The sequence below is a fragment of the Pseudochaenichthys georgianus genome, chromosome 4, assembly GCF_902827115.2.
Source record: "Pseudochaenichthys georgianus chromosome 4, fPseGeo1.2, whole genome shotgun sequence".
Classification (NCBI taxonomy): domain Eukaryota; kingdom Metazoa; phylum Chordata; class Actinopteri; order Perciformes; family Channichthyidae; genus Pseudochaenichthys; species Pseudochaenichthys georgianus.
Window position 1 is genome coordinate 1,347,550 of NC_047506.1, and position 18,221 is coordinate 1,365,770.

Genomic DNA, 18,221 nt, shown 5'->3' on the forward strand with positions numbered 1-18,221 from the left:
TTACATCATATCGGACGCAAATCTGGATCAGCTCCGTTGTTCCCCGTTTTTAGAGATTTGGGTACGGAGGAAAAGAGAGGGTTTTATTTCCTGACGCTGCGTGAGTTCCCCGACACACCGGGGACACATGGTGATGTAGAGAAGACATCAGAAAGTGCATTTTGCATGATAGGTCCCCTTTAAGTATCTTGTTCAATTATTCGGCAGTGAATACAAATTAGGTGTTTTTTGTCTCTTACATCTTGGATAAAAAACGAGACAAAGAACAACATTTATTTTTAGTGGAACATTGTTTTATTGGTGAATTTATCAAACACAGATTCATACACTTCTTAACATTTTCTCTCTGAAATTATCTTCAAAGTAAATTCAGTAAATGTATTTTAATTTGTTCTGCTCATGCAGCGCAGAAAAAAATGTCCTGAAGAGGCCCGATGACCTCTGACCCCTCGTTAGCTCTTTAGCCAATCAGATAAATGCATTCTTTTACATGATTTTATAAGCATCCAATAAGAAAATATACAAAAACTGATTTTTTTGTCTTTCAGAGAATAGAATATGCAGACATTTTGATGTAGAAAAACATTTTCTTTTTAGAGACGCTGTAAACCAGACAACAGGGAGGCCTCACCCCCGCTCATAAAACCACCTTCTGAACTTTTTTCTGTAGTTTTTCTTTCCTGCAGTTTCTTAAACATCTCTTACGCCACGAAAAAACTGATTCCATCCACACGAAAAGGACGATGAACTGGAAAAAAAACCACCAAAAACCTTTGTTCATCAACAGAACCAGAAAGCACAGGACTACAAAGACCAGAATGCATTGTGATGCAAGCAGGAACAAAGAGGAAAACAACAACAACAGCAACAACAACAACAAACATCTGACTGATTCCTTCATAAAATTCATATCTTATATGAATTTTGTCCTGCGTTTTTTAAAAACTGAAAAATGGCACAAAAATGTAAAATAAAAACTTCACTTTTTTTCTACCTAAACGAACGAAACAAAGTCAGTTTTGCTTCTGTCCGTCATCCACCACAGTTCGTTCGTTTTATATAGATACTGCATTTCCCAGCATGCCCCTGCTCGTCCACAAACACAAGGACACGCTCTTCCTCCATCAATGAAGACGGAGGGACGGTATGGAGAGATGAAGAGAAAAAACCAAAACGTCCTCTCGTCCACACGGTGTTGCTGCTTCCCAGAAACCAAGTGATTGAGTCACAAAAAATTCAGCACCAGTGGGAAAAAGGCCATTTTTGATTGGTTCAATTTAGTTTTGCGCTTGACATTCGATTTATTTATACCACAAAACGACACAAGTTAGAAAAAAAAATGAATGTGACTCCTCCACCTGATATAGCCCCACCCCCTTTTGGCAGAAGTGGGCGGGGCCACAATGACACCTGTAGCTGCTGTATGACTTAACCTGCTAATAGAAAAGTTTAACAATAGTCTTTGGCAGATTTACAGAAATAAAAGGCCGTCTGCTGCTGAAGTTGGGCAAGAGACGTGATGAAAAAGATCGACAGTCTTTTTTGTTTTTTGTATTCAACACTGAAAGCGATTACTGTCACAGAAATGAGCCACAAAGTCCGAAATGAACAGAAAACATTATTTATGCATGTAGCCTATATATTTGTATACAAAGTCTTGTAACATTAAGTTAGTCTTTGAAGATATGTTAGCTTGTCATAGCTACGTTAGCATAGGTCTTTAAAACTTGTTAGCTCATCAGGAAGCTACTTAAGCTTGTTAGCTTATTCCTTAGCTTAACTTGTATGTCTGTGAGGCTACGCTATATTGCCCAGTATGTCTGTGAAGCTAAGTTAGCTCATCCTGTATGTCTGAGAATTTACTTTAGCTCATCCTGTATGTCTGTAAATGTACACTATCTTGCATTGTATGTCTGTGAATCTACGTTAGCTTGCCCCTACATCTTTAAAGCTAAGTTAGCTTATCCCATATGTCCGTAAATGTATGTTAGCTGATCCCTGTATGTCTGTGAATTTCCTTTAGCTCTTCCCATATATCTGTGAGGTTACATTACATACCCCCGTTTGTCTTTTAGCTTAAAGGTCACATGTCATGGCCATTTCCACTGATCATAATTCCATTGTTGAGGTCTACTAGAATAGATTTATACTGTGCAACTTTCCAAACTCACATTGGTTTCACAGCATCTCTGTAAAGTATGTGTATTCACTCTCTCCACTAAACGGCTCGTTGCAGTCTCCCCCCCTCCCTGTGAGCCCAGTGTGCTCCGATTGGTCGGGACCAGTCGGGACGTTGTGAATCGCGCTGAGCTCCGTGGAGGTGTGATTTCCTTGTTTAGCGATACACAGCCAAACTCACCCTGAGCACACACAAAGTCACAGCCGAAGTAAAAGCAATAAGTGTGGCTTGATATCGAGTAAGAAAAAGGTTGATAAACGCTGTGAGAATGGGTCTGCAGAGAGAATTTCGCCGCGATCCCAACTGTCTGTTATCAGCCTGCAGCCAGGGAGGAGAGATCAGCAGAGCTGCACTGAGTGTGTGAGGAAGTCCGTGGATTGGTCAATTTGGACCAATCAGCGGGGGCTTAACGTAATGGCTCGGCGGACGTAGCGTAACGGCTCCACGGATTGGTCCATTTCGTTCCGGGGACGACATGACATCATGATGTCCCCGGAAGAATCAAATGGACAGTGACGTGTCTCCAACGAGGCGTTTTGGGGAGGTATTTTCTGTTTTAGAGTTTTACTCCCTACAGGGTGCACTTTGAGGGTTTTGACTCTGCACACCGTTTACATGCATAAAAACCTTCATAACAACAAGGGGACGGGCAATAACCGGAAAAGCATGACATGTCACCTTTAAGTTAGCTCAGCCTGTATGTCTCTGAACCTACGTTAGCATGTCCTGAAGCTACTTTAGCCCATCCTATATGTCTGTGAATCTATGTTAACTCCTCCCATATTTCTGTGAAGCTACGTTAGCTTGTCCTGTTATAGCAGTGCAGGTCTGTACGGCGACACTTGTAACGCATTACTTTAAAAGCTACGTAAACCCGCTGTCCCTCTGTGATAGGCTGCTACGTTAGCTCCTCCCCTTGTCTATGAAGCTACAAAATCTTGACCCATTGGTCTGAAGCTACATCAGCGCGACAATAAGTTCTGTAAAGTACAAATATTTTGTTTTCCGTTAGTCAGATCTCAAACTCTGTGGGATGTGTTCTACCAGCAGTTGTGAGATAAATATGTAAGTTTGAAAATGTCACCGATGACATCCCAACAAGTTAGTTTCACCCTAAGGTTAACGGTTCCATGTTAACTTTTGCTACATGACCTGCTGTGTTTGACAGGTGTGGCTGGTTTCTGTGACTGTAGCCATCAGGGCAAAGAGATAAAACGGATGTAGGCTGCAGCAGAACCGAGAGCTGCCGGTGAACGCTGCTCCGACTGAAGCTGACGTCTTAGAGTTTCTTGATGCTGCTGATGATCCGTCTTTTATTGAAGCTGTGACGAAAATCCAAAGATTATAAACAGCCTTGATGTGTTTCACTTCTCCTTGGACTGGAACTGGACTCCACTGACCGTCATGTTTACCTAATTTCCCCCAGCGGGATAAATAAAGTATTCTGATTCCAGGCTAATATTTGGCACAAATCTGTGTTTCTAATATTGTGTTTTGGGACTTTTTAAGATGTTGCCTTTTTTTACAATTAGTCAGGCATTTTATAAACAATTAATGCGGAAAATAATGTTGAGTCATTGCCTTAATATGTGTGTTTGTATATATATATATATATTGTATGCATCAGTGTTAACATGGGGGTCAATGGAGTCTGGACTTTGTCGGAGCAGAAACATCCAGCACAGAGCGTCTCCTGGCTCCTCCCCCCAGTGACCTTGGCCTCCTCTGATTGGCTGAGCTGCTGAGTGGCGTTCAGGTGAAGGTCGGAGGTCAGGGAGAGGAGGGCCTTGCTGTATTAGTTTCCTGTCTCAGGGAGGACGGAGAGCAGTCCAACAGCAGGAGGAAGAGGAGCAGAGCAGGAGGTGCTATGAGGAGATGAAGAGGAGGAGGAGCAACATGGCGGGCAGCAGGGAGTTACCGGGCAGAACGAGGCTGCATCCACCGGTGGTGTCGTCCGTCAGGAAGGGCTCCGGAGACTCATACACAGAGTCATCTGATAGAGATGGAAAAATATTTATTATCAGATGTTTAAACGTCCCCTATCATACTCCTTTTCATAAATATATCCCAGGTCTCAGATATATACAGAGCCTGTCTCTGATTGGCTGAAACACCAAACAGATCATTGCAGCATTACCCATAATCCCCTCTGTTTCAGCCCTGTTTCCAAAGTGCTGATTCTCTGTCTGTTACTTTAGATGAAAATAAGCAGCCCCTCCCCACGCCCCCCTGTTGTGTAATAGAAGCTTCGAATGAAGAACAAAGCGACATCTTATCCAAACTGAACTTTTACTTTATATTCATTAAACAGTTTCCAACAAGAACGGTGGAAGACGGGGAAAATGCACTCGACATGCTCGTATTCAATTTTCATGACAACAGGAAGGTGTCAGAGGAGGACACTACTTGCATTTCAAAATAAAAGCATTTCCTGTGAAACGTTGTGCCTTTTAACTTCAAATCAAATAAACATGTTTTACTGCCTTAAATAAAACAAGTTACGACACGCCCCTCTGATATTTGGTTACAAAGAACTCAATGGAGCTCTAGAGGAGATTCAGGTGATAAGGGGGGGGGGGGGGGGTTACCTTGGCTGCTGATTGGCTAATGGTTACACAAGACAAAACATCGTTATGACATCATAAAGTGGCCAAAATCTGATCAGCTCATTTTCAGACAGTTTTTATAGAAATGGATCAAAAAGAGAGAGAATTGTGAGAAACGGTGTTTCCATCTGAAAGATTGACGATAAAGTTGACTTTGACTTGAGTTAAGACGATTAACCAGTGGGTACATTATTTTAAAAAGTTTGAGAATCACTTAGTTAGCGTATACTATTTCTGCTATACTATTACTTTTTCTTTACTTTTCTTTATTTATGGAATAATATACACTATGGCTTTTCATAATATTTTCTTTATTAAGTGCTATACTATGACTTTGTATTAATGTCTTATGACTTATAATAGTTTCACTTTTTATGCCATACCATGAAACTTTCTGATATAATAGACAATGACTTTTTATGACTTTACTGAAGAAATATGACATGCTATTCTCTGACTTTTGTAAAAAATAATCTGACATACGATAATATAACTTTTTATGACACACTTTACCTACATTTCTTTCTGACATACTATACTATAACGGCCCGTCCACACTACAGCTTCAAAAACGGTTTCCAACGCGTCTGCCCGTTCACTTTGAATGGGGTGATGTCACTTTTCGCCGAACTGCATTGTGGGAAGCGGAGCTTTCCTGGCGTTTCAGGCTGCAAAAGTTGAGCAATGTTCAAGCTTTCGGTGGAACCGCTGCTTGTGTGTCAGGGGCGGGAGATTCATGTGATTGGTTGTTGGTCGAGCTTCAGACACGCCCAGCTCCAAGCTTTTTTTGAAGCTGTAGTGTGGACGGGCCGTAAAACAATTGTCATAGTAAACTATTTAATAGAAATGTAACCGAACATTTAATTTATATGTCGTACCAAAAGTCATACAATATATATTAATAAAATAAAATAAATGTAATGTAACGAGACTCACTGGTGGGTTTGACGTAGATTTTGAGCTTCAGACACGGTTTCCCAGCCAGGCTCGGATGTGGAGACGCTGCAGAGACAACAGAGACACATTAAAGCATGTCACCGTAGAGACACGAAATCCTACTATGACCCTGGAAATGAGCAGAATAGGGCCTCTTTAAAAGAAAATACTCAAGTACATAACACGTATCTCCAAAAACTACAGTATGTGAAACATTTGGACTTAATGGTCATTATTTAAACATTAGCCCGATGTTTCTTTGTTTTCTCTGCTGTAACTCAGAGAGCAGCAGCTGTTTGACCTTGACACACACACACACACACACACACACACACACACACACACACACACACACAACCACGCACGCACGCACACACACACAACCATGCACACACACACACACACACACACACACACACACACACACACACACACACACACACACACACACACACACACACACACACACACACACACACACACACACACACACACACACACACACACACACACACACACACACACACACACACACTTACCCAGTCATTAAGTGTCATTTAAAACAAACTGCCAGTTTCTCTTCTGGGAGCTCTTTTGCTCCAAATGAGGCTCAATTTAGAAAATATTTTCCAGGTTGGACGACAAATGATGTCTAGACAGAAACACACACGCACACACACACACACGCACGCACGCACGCACGCACGCACGCACGCACACACACACACACACACACACACACACACACACACACACATAATGGCAGCAGTGTGTGGTTCTGTGTTCCAAACCGTGAACATGTTGGGTATATTAGGCCACATAAACATTTACTGAGCTCTGATGCTATTCTTTACCTTGTTTTAATCTTTTATACACATAGATACTAAGAGTGTGTGAGCGCGTGGTATAAACCTGACATGGCTATTTAAGAGAAACACAAACAAAGGTGAAATATAAACATATATTTGATATAATGTAAGATAGATAGATAGTTTAAGAGCCTGTGTGTACTTCAGTTATTTATACAACTGTAAATAAGGCCATGTCCTCCCCTCTGTGTCCCCATTTCAACTTTATACATCTCTAATAAAGTTCCTCTCTGGCCCGAACATACCTTTATAACCCGGAGATTTTGTGTAGGAAAACTGTTGGACAAGCGTCACCAAAAAGTACGTTTTGTGAGAAGAAATGTATTCCAGAAATATCACCGTGCAAAACACACCGGCCAATTTTGACCGAAAGTAGTATGGGAAGGGGGGTATGACCTCCTAACGCAAGAGAAGGGTTAATTTAAAGTGGACCTATCATGCTATATTGGAAACATATATTCTAGGGCCATACCTATACAAAACACGTCTGTGAAGTTTTTTGCTTAAAACCCCAAACAGATCCCCCGTTGTAGCCACGCCTCATGCTGCTCAAACCCCTCGTTTGAAGTCCTGTTAGAGAAACGCGGATTTTGGGTCCTTAGCTTGAAAAAAATACAAAAGGGGAGGCGGAGCTAATGCCTGATCAGAATTCTACCGGAGATAAAGTTAAATTCTGCTGTGATAAAACGCCATCCTGTTCTAAACCACATCAAGGATTATCACTGAAACGGTATGGAGCTCAAAGGTGAGTTCTTTTTTTTATTTCCTGCTTTTTAAACACGTGCTCTCCAGTACAGGTTAGCTCTGAGTGTTAGCGAGGCTTGCTAATGTAAACAAAGACGAGATTACGTCCAAAACACGTCAGGCATTGTTTCTGATAGCAACTCTCTGTGGGTCCGCCGCCGATTTGACGTCAGATCGGCAGCAAATCTGCATCTGCTTGTTGTACCCCGTTTTTAAAAGATTTGGGTACGGGGGAAACGAGAGAGGGTTTTATTTTCTGATGCTGCGTGAGTTCCCACATATTTATGTATACAGTAAAAGACATCACAAAGTGCATTTAGCACGATAGGTCCCCTTTAATATAACCAATTTAAAAAAAGAAATTCTCGTGGACACTTCAAAAGGTCTGGAAGCAGAGGGAAATTATTAGCCTGGCTCCATTAAAAGACAATCCTTTAAAGACTCCCAGCGAGTGTGTTCCACTTGTTCCATCGTGTTGTTACACACTGATGTACTTAACATGTCGAGCAGGTGTGGAACAAAGGAGGGCGGGGGGGGGGGGGGGGAAGCTGTTTGTCCCTCAGTGCTAATGATAATGCTTTTAGCACCACATGTTTAAAAGCCTGTAATGATAACACACACACGTGAACACAAACACACACGCCATAATCCGACTGATAGACACTCAATTAAAGCTCTTATCAGCATGTCGGGAAGAAGACTGTGTACTAAGGGACATTTGTTACAGAGGTCATCTGAGGTCAAGTGGAGGCAGCAGGCAGAGGGGGTCAATTCGAGTTGAGGACACTTTCTACCTTTTCATTACAGATTAAAGAGGGACAGCGGGTTCGAGCTGAAGCTGAATTCACCGTCTGTACGCAGATATATTAGCAATACAAAGAATACATGGCTGCTGCATGTATCCAGAGTTATTAAGTATTCACAGATGTGGAAGTAATCACTTATGCTCAGTCGTTTACAGTGTGTAGTACTCACAGATGTGGTACTCTGTGTGTAGTGCTCACAGATGTAGTAGTACTCTGTGTGTAGTGCTCACAGATGTAGTACTCTGTGTGTAGTGCTCACAGATGTGGTACTCAGCGAGGATCGGTAGGATATAGTGTCTCTCAAAGTGTTACTAATTATGAATTGGTGTGTATAAGTACTCAGTGTGTGTACTCACATATGTAGTATAACTCAGTAGTATACATTAGTACTCAGTGTGTGTACTCACAGATGTAGGAGCTCTTGGATTGCCTATAAGTACTCAGTCTGTGTATTCACAGATGTAGGAGCACTTGGTGTGTGTATAAGTACTCGGTGTGTGTACTCACAGATGTAGTAGTACTCTGTGTGTAGTGCTCACAGATGTGGTACTCAGCGAGGATCGGTAGGATATAGTGTCTCTCAAAGCGTTACTAATTATGAATTGTGAATAGTATTCACTGTGGTATTAGTACTCAGTGTGTGTACTCACAGATGTAGTAGTACTCATTGTATTTATTCATAGATGTAGTAGTACTCGGTGTGTGTACTCACATATGTAGTCGTTCTTGGTGTGTGTATCTACAGTATACTCGGTTTGTGTACTCACAGACGTAGTAGTACTCATTGTATTTATTCATATATGTAGTAGTACTCGGTGTGTGTACTCACAGACGTAGTAGTACTCATTGTATTTATCCATAGATGTAGTAGTACTCGGTGTGTGTACTCACATATGTAGTCGTTCTTGGTGTGTGTATCTACAGTATACTCGGTTTGTGTACTCACAGACGTAGTAGTACTTGCTGTGTGTACTCACAGACGTAGTAGTACTCATTGTATTTATTCATAGATGTAGTAGTACTCGGTGTGTGTACTCACATATGTAGTCGTTCTTGGTGTGTGTATCTACAGTATACTCGGTTTGTGTACTCACATATGTAGTCGTTCTTGGTGTGTGTATCTACATTACAGTATACTCGGTTTGTGTACTCACAGACGTAGTAGTACTTGGTGTGTGTACTCACAGACGTAGTAGTACTCATTGTATTTATTCATAGATGTAGTAGTACTCGGTGTGTGTACTCACATATGTAGTCGTTTTTGGTGTGTGTATCTACAGTATACTCGGTTTGTGTACTCACATATGTAGTCGTTCTTGGTGTGTGTATCTACATTACAGTATACTCGGTTTGTGTACTCACAGACGTAGTAGTACTTGGTGTGTGTACTCACAGATGTCGTTGTTCTTGGTGTGTGTATTAGTACATGGTGTGTGTACTCACAGATGAACGGTGTTGTAGTACTTGGTGTGTGCATTTTCAGGTTTATATGTACTCAGTATGTGTATTTACAGTACAGGTGTGTCTGTACTTTTTGTGTAGTACTCACAGATGTAAACGCACTTGGTGTGTGTATAAGTACTCAGTGTGTGTATACACAGATGTAGTAGTACTCAGTGTGTTTATTCACAGATTTAGTAGTACTCAGTCTGTGTATTCACAGATGTAGGAGCACTTGGTGTGTGTATAAGTACTCGTTGTGTGTACTCACAGATGTAGTAGTACTTGGAGTGCCTATAAGTACTCAGTGTGTGTACTCACAGATGTAGGAGCACTTGGTGAGTGTATAAGTACTCAGTGTGTGTACTCACAGATGTAGGAACACTTGGTGTGTGTATAAGTACTCAGTGTGTGTACTCACAGATGTAGGAGCACTTGGTGTGTGTATAAGTACTCAGTGTGTGTACTGTACTCACAGATGTAGGAGCACTTGGTGTGTGTATAAGTACTCAGTGTGTGTACTCACAGATGTAGGAGCACTTGGTGAGTGTATAAGTACTCAGTGTGTGTACTCACAGATGTAGGAGCACTTGGTGTGTGTATAAGTACTCAGTGTGTGTACTCACAGAAGTAGGAGCACTTGGTGTGTATATAAGTACTCAGTGTGTGTACTCACAGATGTAGTAGTACTTGGAGTGTGTATAAGTACTCAGTGTGTGTACTCACAGATGTAGTAGTACTCGTGTCCCGGCCTGAACTCGAAGCCCAGGCTGAAGGGAGTGAAGAGCTGGAACTTCTCGGAGAACTTGAGCGGCCCGTTGGGGCTCTGCGGCCGGTTGCACTCCCAGCGCTTGAAGCCCTTTCGGTGGTGATCGCAGGACGTGTACCCGTCGTAGTTCACCATGTACAGGATGTAGTGCTCCATGCGGTCTGAGGGCTCCGGCCACTCGTAGTGCGGACAGTAGATGTCCAGGTAGTCGTTGATCGCCACCTCAACCGTGTACTCGCCCCGGAAAAACCTGAAGAGGAGGAGGAAGAGGAATGATGTAACTTTTTTAATTAATTAATGTATCTATTGTTTCCTGTTCAGTACAGAAGATTTGTATGGAGGTAGTAAAGTAAGTAATAAATTAAAATACAAATAAATACAATTATGAAGTAAGGACATAAATAAAACACGAATAAACATAAACATAAAATAAGTGAATTGTCAATTAAATACATTTGATTTATTTTGTTGCTGTTGCTATGCAGTTAAAAGCAAGTCAGAGGTCAACACATACTGTATATAACAGTGATTGGATCTTTGTCAGTGAAATGCATTCTGGGAATCGTAGTTCACATCTCTCTATCAGTTATTATTTCCACAGGCTTCTTGCATATGTTATTTTCTAAATAATACATTTGTTAGTTTCCTTCCAATAGTACTTATTGTTTTACCAAGAGCCTCCATTTGACTCCAACACATGGAAACCATTTTTCAATGCCTGTGTGTATGTGTGTGTGTGTGTGTGTGTGTGTGTGTGTGTGTGTGTGTGTGTGTGTGTGTGTGTGTGTGTGTGTGTGTGTGTGTGTGTGTGTGTGCATGTGTGCGTGTGTGTGTGTGTGTGTGTGTGTGTGTGTGTGTGTGTGTGTGTGTGTGTGTGTGCGTGAAGTGTGTTTCCTACAGACCCCCGAGGTTTCTATTAATCAAAACTAACTGTTTATCACAGATTTGTCGTGTTTACAGGACGGAGATCTGACTCACTTCCTACCCGCTTTGAAATACTTCGACGGTAATCAACGTTTTTTTTGTACATCAACAGTTGTTTCACAGTTCAGCTCCACAAAGACACACACACACACACACCCACCCACACACACACACACACACACACACACACACACACACACGCACGCGCGCGCACGCACGCACGCACACACACACACACACACACACACACACACACACACACACACACACACACACACACACACACACACACACACACACATGTGTCAATCTCCAGGCTGGGGAAGTTACAGATCGATGTAATCAGGATACAACAAAAAGGCAATAGTATTCCCTTACAGTTACATAAAACAAGATGTTAAACACGACCAACACTGAAGTTATTGTACTTGCCCCGAAGAATCTACGAAACAAATTATCTAAAGACATACTAACTATGGATGGCATTAATTTGGAGTGTAAGGAACCTTGGTGTTATATTTGATCAGGATTTATCCTTTAACGCCCACATAAAACCAGTTTCAAGGACCGCCTACTTCCATCTACGTAACATTGCAAAAATCAGGCATATCTTGCCTCAAAACGATGCAGAGAAACTAGTCCATGCATTTGTTACTTCTAGGCTGGATTATTGTAACTCTTTATTATCAGGGAGTACCAAGAAGTCAATCAAGTCACTTCAGCTGATTCAAAATGCTGCAGCTCGTGTACTAACCAGAGTTAGGAAAAGGGACCACATTACTCCTGTTCTGGCTGCCTTACACTGGCTCCCTATAGAACACAGGATAGAATTTAAAATTCTTCTTCTCGCCTACAAAGCCCTTAATGGGCAGGCGCCATCTTACCTTAAAGAACTCATTATACCCTACTGTCCTACTAGGGCATTGCGTTCCAAGAATGCAGGGTTGTTGGTTGTTCCTAGAGTCTCTAAAAGTACAATGGGAGCCAGAGCCTTTTCTTATCAAGCTCCACATTTGTGGAATCAGCTTCCAGTTTGTGTTCGGGCGGCAGACACCCTATCCGTTTTTAAGAGTGCGCTTAAGACCTTCCTTTTTGATAAAGCTTATAGTTAGGGCTGATTAGATTCAGACCCTAGTTTTGCTGATATAGGCTTAGTTTGTCGGGGGACACCTTACTTCTTCCTTCTCTCTGTCTGTACCTGTGTCCTCTCATGTTCCCATTAACCCAGCTTCCCCACACGTCTTTCTTTTTGGTGTCTATATACGCCGGGATCCGAAGTCATGGATGATCCTGCGGTCCTGTGTCCTGGATCGCGAGCCCTGGATCGTGAGTCGTGGCTGTGGTCCTGGATCATAGGTCCTGGATGGATATCCTCGTGGATTCATCTTCCGATTATACACACTACCTGCTGCAAATGTATTATCTTTTCAATTTACACACGGCATCTATTGCACGTCTGTCCGTCCTGGGAGAGGGATCCCTCCTCTGCTGTTCTCCCTGAGGTTTCTCCCATGTTCCCTTTAAACTGTGGGTTTTCTCTGGAAGTGTTTCCTTGTACGATGTGAGGGTCTAAGGACAGAGGGTCTAAGGACAGAGGGTCTGAGGACAGAGGGTCTAAGGACAGAGGGTCTAAGGACAGAGGGTCTGAGGACAGAGGGTCTAAGGACAGAGGGTCTAAGGACAGAGGGTCCAAGGACAGAGGGTCTAAGGACAGAGGGTCTGAGGACAGAGGGTCTAAGGACAGAGGGTCTAAGGACAGAGGGTCTGAGGACAGAGGGTCTAAGGACAGAGGGTCTAAGGACAGAGGGTCCAAGGACAGAGGGTCTAAGGACAGAGGGTCTGAGGACAGAGGGTCTAAGGACAGAGGGTCTGAGGACAGAGGGTCTAAGGACAGAGGGTCTGAGGACAGAGGGTCTGAAGACAGAGGGTCTAAGGACAGAGGGTCTAAGGACAGAGGGTCTGAGGACAGAGGGTCTAAGGACAGAGGGTCTAAGGACAGAGGGTCTGAGGACAGAGGGTCTAAGGACAGAGGGTCTGAGGACAGAGGGTCTAAGGACAGAGGGTCTAAGGACAGAGGGTCTAAGGACAGAGGGTCTGAGGACAGAGGGTCTAAGGACAGAGGGTCTAAGGACAGAGGCTCTAAGGACAGAGGGTCTAAGGACAGAGGGTCTGAGGACAGAGGGTCTAAGGACAGAGGGTCTAAGGACAGAGGGTCTAAGGACAGAGGGTCTGAGGACAGAGGGTCTGAGGACAGAGGGTCTAAGGACAGAGGCTCTAAGGACAGAGGGTCTGAGGACAGAGGGTCTAAGGACAGAGGGTCTAAGGACAGAGGGTCTGAGGACAGAGGGTCTAAGGACAGAGGGTCTAAGGACAGAGGGTCTAAGGACAGAGGGTCTAAGGACAGAGGGTCTAAGGACAGAGGGTCTGAGGACAGAGGGTCTGAGGACAGAGCGTCTAAGGATAGAGGGTCTAAGGACAGAGGGTCTGAGGACAGAGGGTCTAAGGACAGAGGGTCTGAGGACAGAGGGTCTAAGGACAGAGGCTCTAAGGACAGAGGGTCTAAGGACAGAGGGTCTGAGGACAGAGGGTCTAAGGACAGAGGGTCTAAGGACAGAGGGTCTGAGGACAGAGGGTCTGAGGACAGAGGGTCTAAGGACAGAGGCTCTAAGGACAGAGGGTCTGAGGACAGAGGGTCTAAGGACAGAGGGTCTAAGGACAGAGGGTCTGAGGACAGAGGGTCTGAAGACAGAGGCTCTAAGGACAGAGGGTCTGAGGACAGAGGGTCTAAGGACAGAGGGTCTAAGGACAGAGGGTCTAAGGACAGAGGGTCTGAGGACAGAGGGTCTGAGGACAGAGGGTCTAAGGACAGAGGGTGTCGTATTGTCATACTGATATTCTGTACACACTGTGAAGACCACTGAGACAAATGTAACATTGTGATATTGGGCTATAAATAAACATTGATTGATTGATTGATTGATTGATTGATTGATTGATTGACTGATTGATTGATTGATTGATTGATTGGTTGATTGATTGATTGATTGATTGATTGATTGACTGAGATGTAATCAAAGTAATATTTAATTACTATATAAACGTCCTCTGAACAAAAACCTCCTCCTGTATAAATCCTGTTTGCAGTCGAGACGCTCGAATAAAGTTTCCTCGCAGCAGAAATAAATATCTGTGAAACGTGTCGAGTGAATCTGTAAAGAGTTCCTCACAGCTGCTCCGCGGCACGGTGCTGTCATTTACATAATTGACTTGAGTTCAAACTCAGATTCTGTCACAAGCCTCCTCGTTATTACACGCGATCACATCCAGCGATCGATCCGGGGACACGAACTAATCAAACTTCCTGCGTCTCTGAATATTCATTTCAGAATCAACACTGGAGCTAAAGTCCAATCAACAGCTGATTGAGATTCTGGTCATGAGGTTTTAACTGACTTACTTCCCCACGGTGCGTCCTGATTGGCTGAGCAATCCAAGTTTAATCACTACTTATTTAAAATTCAGCTTTCATTTAATAAAATAAAGGTTTGATTTACATGTTTGACAAATGTGTGTGTTTGAAGCGCATTCAATCAAGCTGAGTAAAACACCTCGTCACACACTGCCCTCTTATTAAAGTGTGTGGGGCTGATTTCGGCTCCTAATCAGTCTGTAGGGGGCGCTCTCTCAGAATACTTTAGGGAGGGCATTTATCCTGCAGCTCACATCCAAAACTGCTTCGTATGCCTTTTCCCCCTCATTTTGCCTTAAATAAATACCTGCAGACACTACTCAGGGCTGAATAAAGCACAATCAACTGTCACTATATAAAAAAAAACGGATTAAATCACGATGTATCATTTATTTTAATCTTGTACGTTTTTATATTAATAATCCCCGGGCGCCGTTCATAAGGCAGCCCACTGCTCCTAACACTAGGATGGGTCAAATGCAGAGAAACCATTTTGTTACATAGTAAGTACTGTGTCATGACAATAAAAGTAAAAATAAATAAATAATATTATTCTGATATTAGTAGTATGTTAATTAAAAGGGTCATTCTGCATGATGAGTATTTTTACATGACTTGTAGCGGCTGGGATGAGGATCATCACCTCCAAATCTGAGGCCATGGTTCTCAGCAGGAAACCGATGGACTGTCCACTCCAAGTAGGGAATGAGTCCTTACCCCAAGTGAAGGAGTTCAAGTATCTCGGGGTCTTGTTCTCGAGTGAGGGAACAATGGAGCGTGAGATGGGCCGGAGAATCGGAGCAGCGGGAGCGGTATTGCAGTCGCTTTACCGCACTGTTGTGACGAAAAGGGAGCTGAGCCAGAAGGCAAAGCTCTCTGTCTACCGGGCCATTTTCGTTCCTACCCTCACCTATGGTCATGAAGGATGGGTCATGACCGAAAGAACGAGATCGCGGATACAAGCGGCCGAGATGGGTTTCCTCCGCCGGGTGGCTGGTGTCTCCCTTAGAGATAAGGTGAGAAGTTCGGTCATCAGGGAGGGACTCGGAGTTGAGCCGCTCCTCCTTCGCGTCGAAAGAAGCCAGTTGAGGTGGTTCGGGCACCTAGTTAGGATGCCACCTGGGCGCCTCCCTAGGGAGGTGTTCCAGGCACGTCCAGCTGGGAAGAGACCAAGGGGTAGACCTAGGACCAGGTGGAGGGATTATATCTCTTCGCTGGCCTGGGAGCGCCTTGGGACCCCCCAGTCAGAGCTGGTTGATGTCGCCAGGGAAAAGAAAGTTTGGGGCTCTCTGCTGGAACTGCTACCCCCGCGACCCGACCACGGATAAGCGGGAGAAGATGGATGGATGGATGGATGGATTGTATGCTGGGGAGTTATTGAAAGTATGTATACACTGTAGTATTACACATTTTACGACTGTAAGAAAGTACTTCTTCTACCGTTTTATATTTAAAGTGTATCTCTGTCTGCATTGCAGGTTATCTTTATGCTTTGCGCTGTAAAATGTTTGCATATTTGATGAGAAATGTTGCATATTTCTGCACTTCAGAAAACGGCATAGCTTTTTCATTTAAGTTCTGATGTATCGGACATATTCTTTTATTATCGTTTCATATTTTGATGGTAGTTTTCATGATTGTTGCTCTTTTAAAGTGTCCTTTTCTCTCATTTTGTGTGACATTCACCAAAACACGAGGACTTAAAGGTGGGGTAGGTAAGTTTGAGAAACCGGCCCGAGATACACTTTTTGTTATATTCCATGTAGGGCCGGGACTTTAGCACGTTAATTAAGATTAATTAATTACACAAAAATTAACGCGCTAAAAAAATTAACGCATTTTAATCGCACTTTAAACGCACTTATTTGTGCACAGCGGAACGTTTCTCACTGGATGAGTTTCAGGCGTACCGATTATACTGGAGCACCAACTAACGTTCATGACTTCAGCATGGGACTTCAAACAACAACAAACCACGGTGAACAATAGTCAAACATGAACGAACAAGCTGATGAGACCGCTTTGGTCGGCCCCGTGGATGGGACATTTTGTTTTAAAAAACGGACGGATGGAAGCGTCGACAAGAGCACGGCTGTGTGCAAATTATTCAAAAAATAATTTGCATATCACCGCAGCACATCAAGCCTGAAGTATCACCTAAATGCAAAGCATGTAGCAGCTAGCGTGGACGTTAGCCCGACTCCGAGTGCAAGGAACCACACCCTGACCCAACCCACACTCAACCAGACGACTGGTTTCAGGGCCAGTAAGTCCACGTCTGAGAGAATAACCAGCTCCCTGGCTCACTGGACTGCACTCGACTGTCGACCACCTGGAGTAACATCCATGTGGAAATTGCTTCTCACTGTTCTCAGGTCAGATATGTATATTTGATTAAAAATGCGATTAATTTCGATTAATTAATTACAAAGCCTCTAATTAATTAGATTCATTTTTTTAATCGAGTCCCGGCTCTAATTCCATGGAATGCTCTTAACATCCCGATAGCAATGAATATCTGAAGAGCTTTGACAACAAATCCCTAAAAAAAAGTCATCTGTGGAAGCCGTGGCGCTGTAAAAAGCTCGACCAATCATCTGCTTCGGCCCGGCTAAAGTAACTGGACGGCCTACCTGCTTGTCAGCCTTCCATCGGGGCACACACTTATCTCGTGCCCTCATTGGTCATGTGCGCGTTCGTGTGTGTTGGAGGAGGGGCTCTGTGAGGAAGTGGCAGATTTTCTCCGGTTGTGTATTTTCAAATTCTCGCACTCGAGCCGGTTTCTCAAACTTACCTACCCCACCTTTAATATTCCTTTTATGTGAAAACCAACTTGACATTTAACCATATTGTGATTATTTTAGCATAATTATGACTTCGATTTCATAATTTCACTACATTTTAGTTTATCTAGTGACAACGTCTTTTATTCAGGAATGTGATAAATGGACAAAATCAAGACTATGAACTTCTGCAGTTCCTTGAAAATCCAGCAACGCTTTTATTTGTGTCATTTAGGATTACATAGGGGAAGCTGTGGTTCAGTGGTTCAATCAATCAGCCAAGCAACCAATCAATAATCAATCAATTGGGTAAAAGCGTCTAACAAGTGACATGTAATCTATAATATAACAAAGTGATATAAATGAAATTCAGATTCTGATTTCATCTCGTTGTTAAAGCATAACCATGTCCTCCATCCATCACCGTGACACATGCAATGCACAGAACAAAGTTTCTGACGTCTACTTTGCGATGTTATTCCAGCTCGTAATAAATAAATGAATCTTCCCCTCCAGCCTCTTCCGTCTGTATTTTTAGCCGAGCTTCCTGAAAGCGTCACGTTGGATGAACACGGCAGTTATTTGTGGCCCTAATGGAGCTCCGTATAATTGAGTTTTTCTTAATGATTGAAAACACTTTAAGTTTCCCTTCAGAGTTTGCCGAATCACGGCGATGATTATTCCCGTGTGACCTGA

General features: G+C 43.1%; 1 protein-coding gene across 1 annotated transcript in view; it reads right to left on the reverse strand.

The window, feature by feature from the left end:
• Positions 1-293: 293 nt before the first annotated feature.
• LOC117445861 (ephrin-A2) overlaps positions 294-18,221 on the reverse strand; it is a 71,474-nt gene continuing 53,546 nt past the window's right edge. Inside the window, exons 2-4 of the mRNA XM_034081764.2 lie at positions 10,307-10,599; positions 5,722-5,787; positions 294-4,172 (exon numbers count right to left, since the gene is read on the reverse strand). Coding sequence (XP_033937655.1) covers positions 4,045-4,172; positions 5,722-5,787; positions 10,307-10,599 — 487 coding nt within the window. The 3' untranslated portion in view covers positions 294-4,044. The remainder of the gene's footprint in view (positions 4,173-5,721; positions 5,788-10,306; positions 10,600-18,221) is intronic.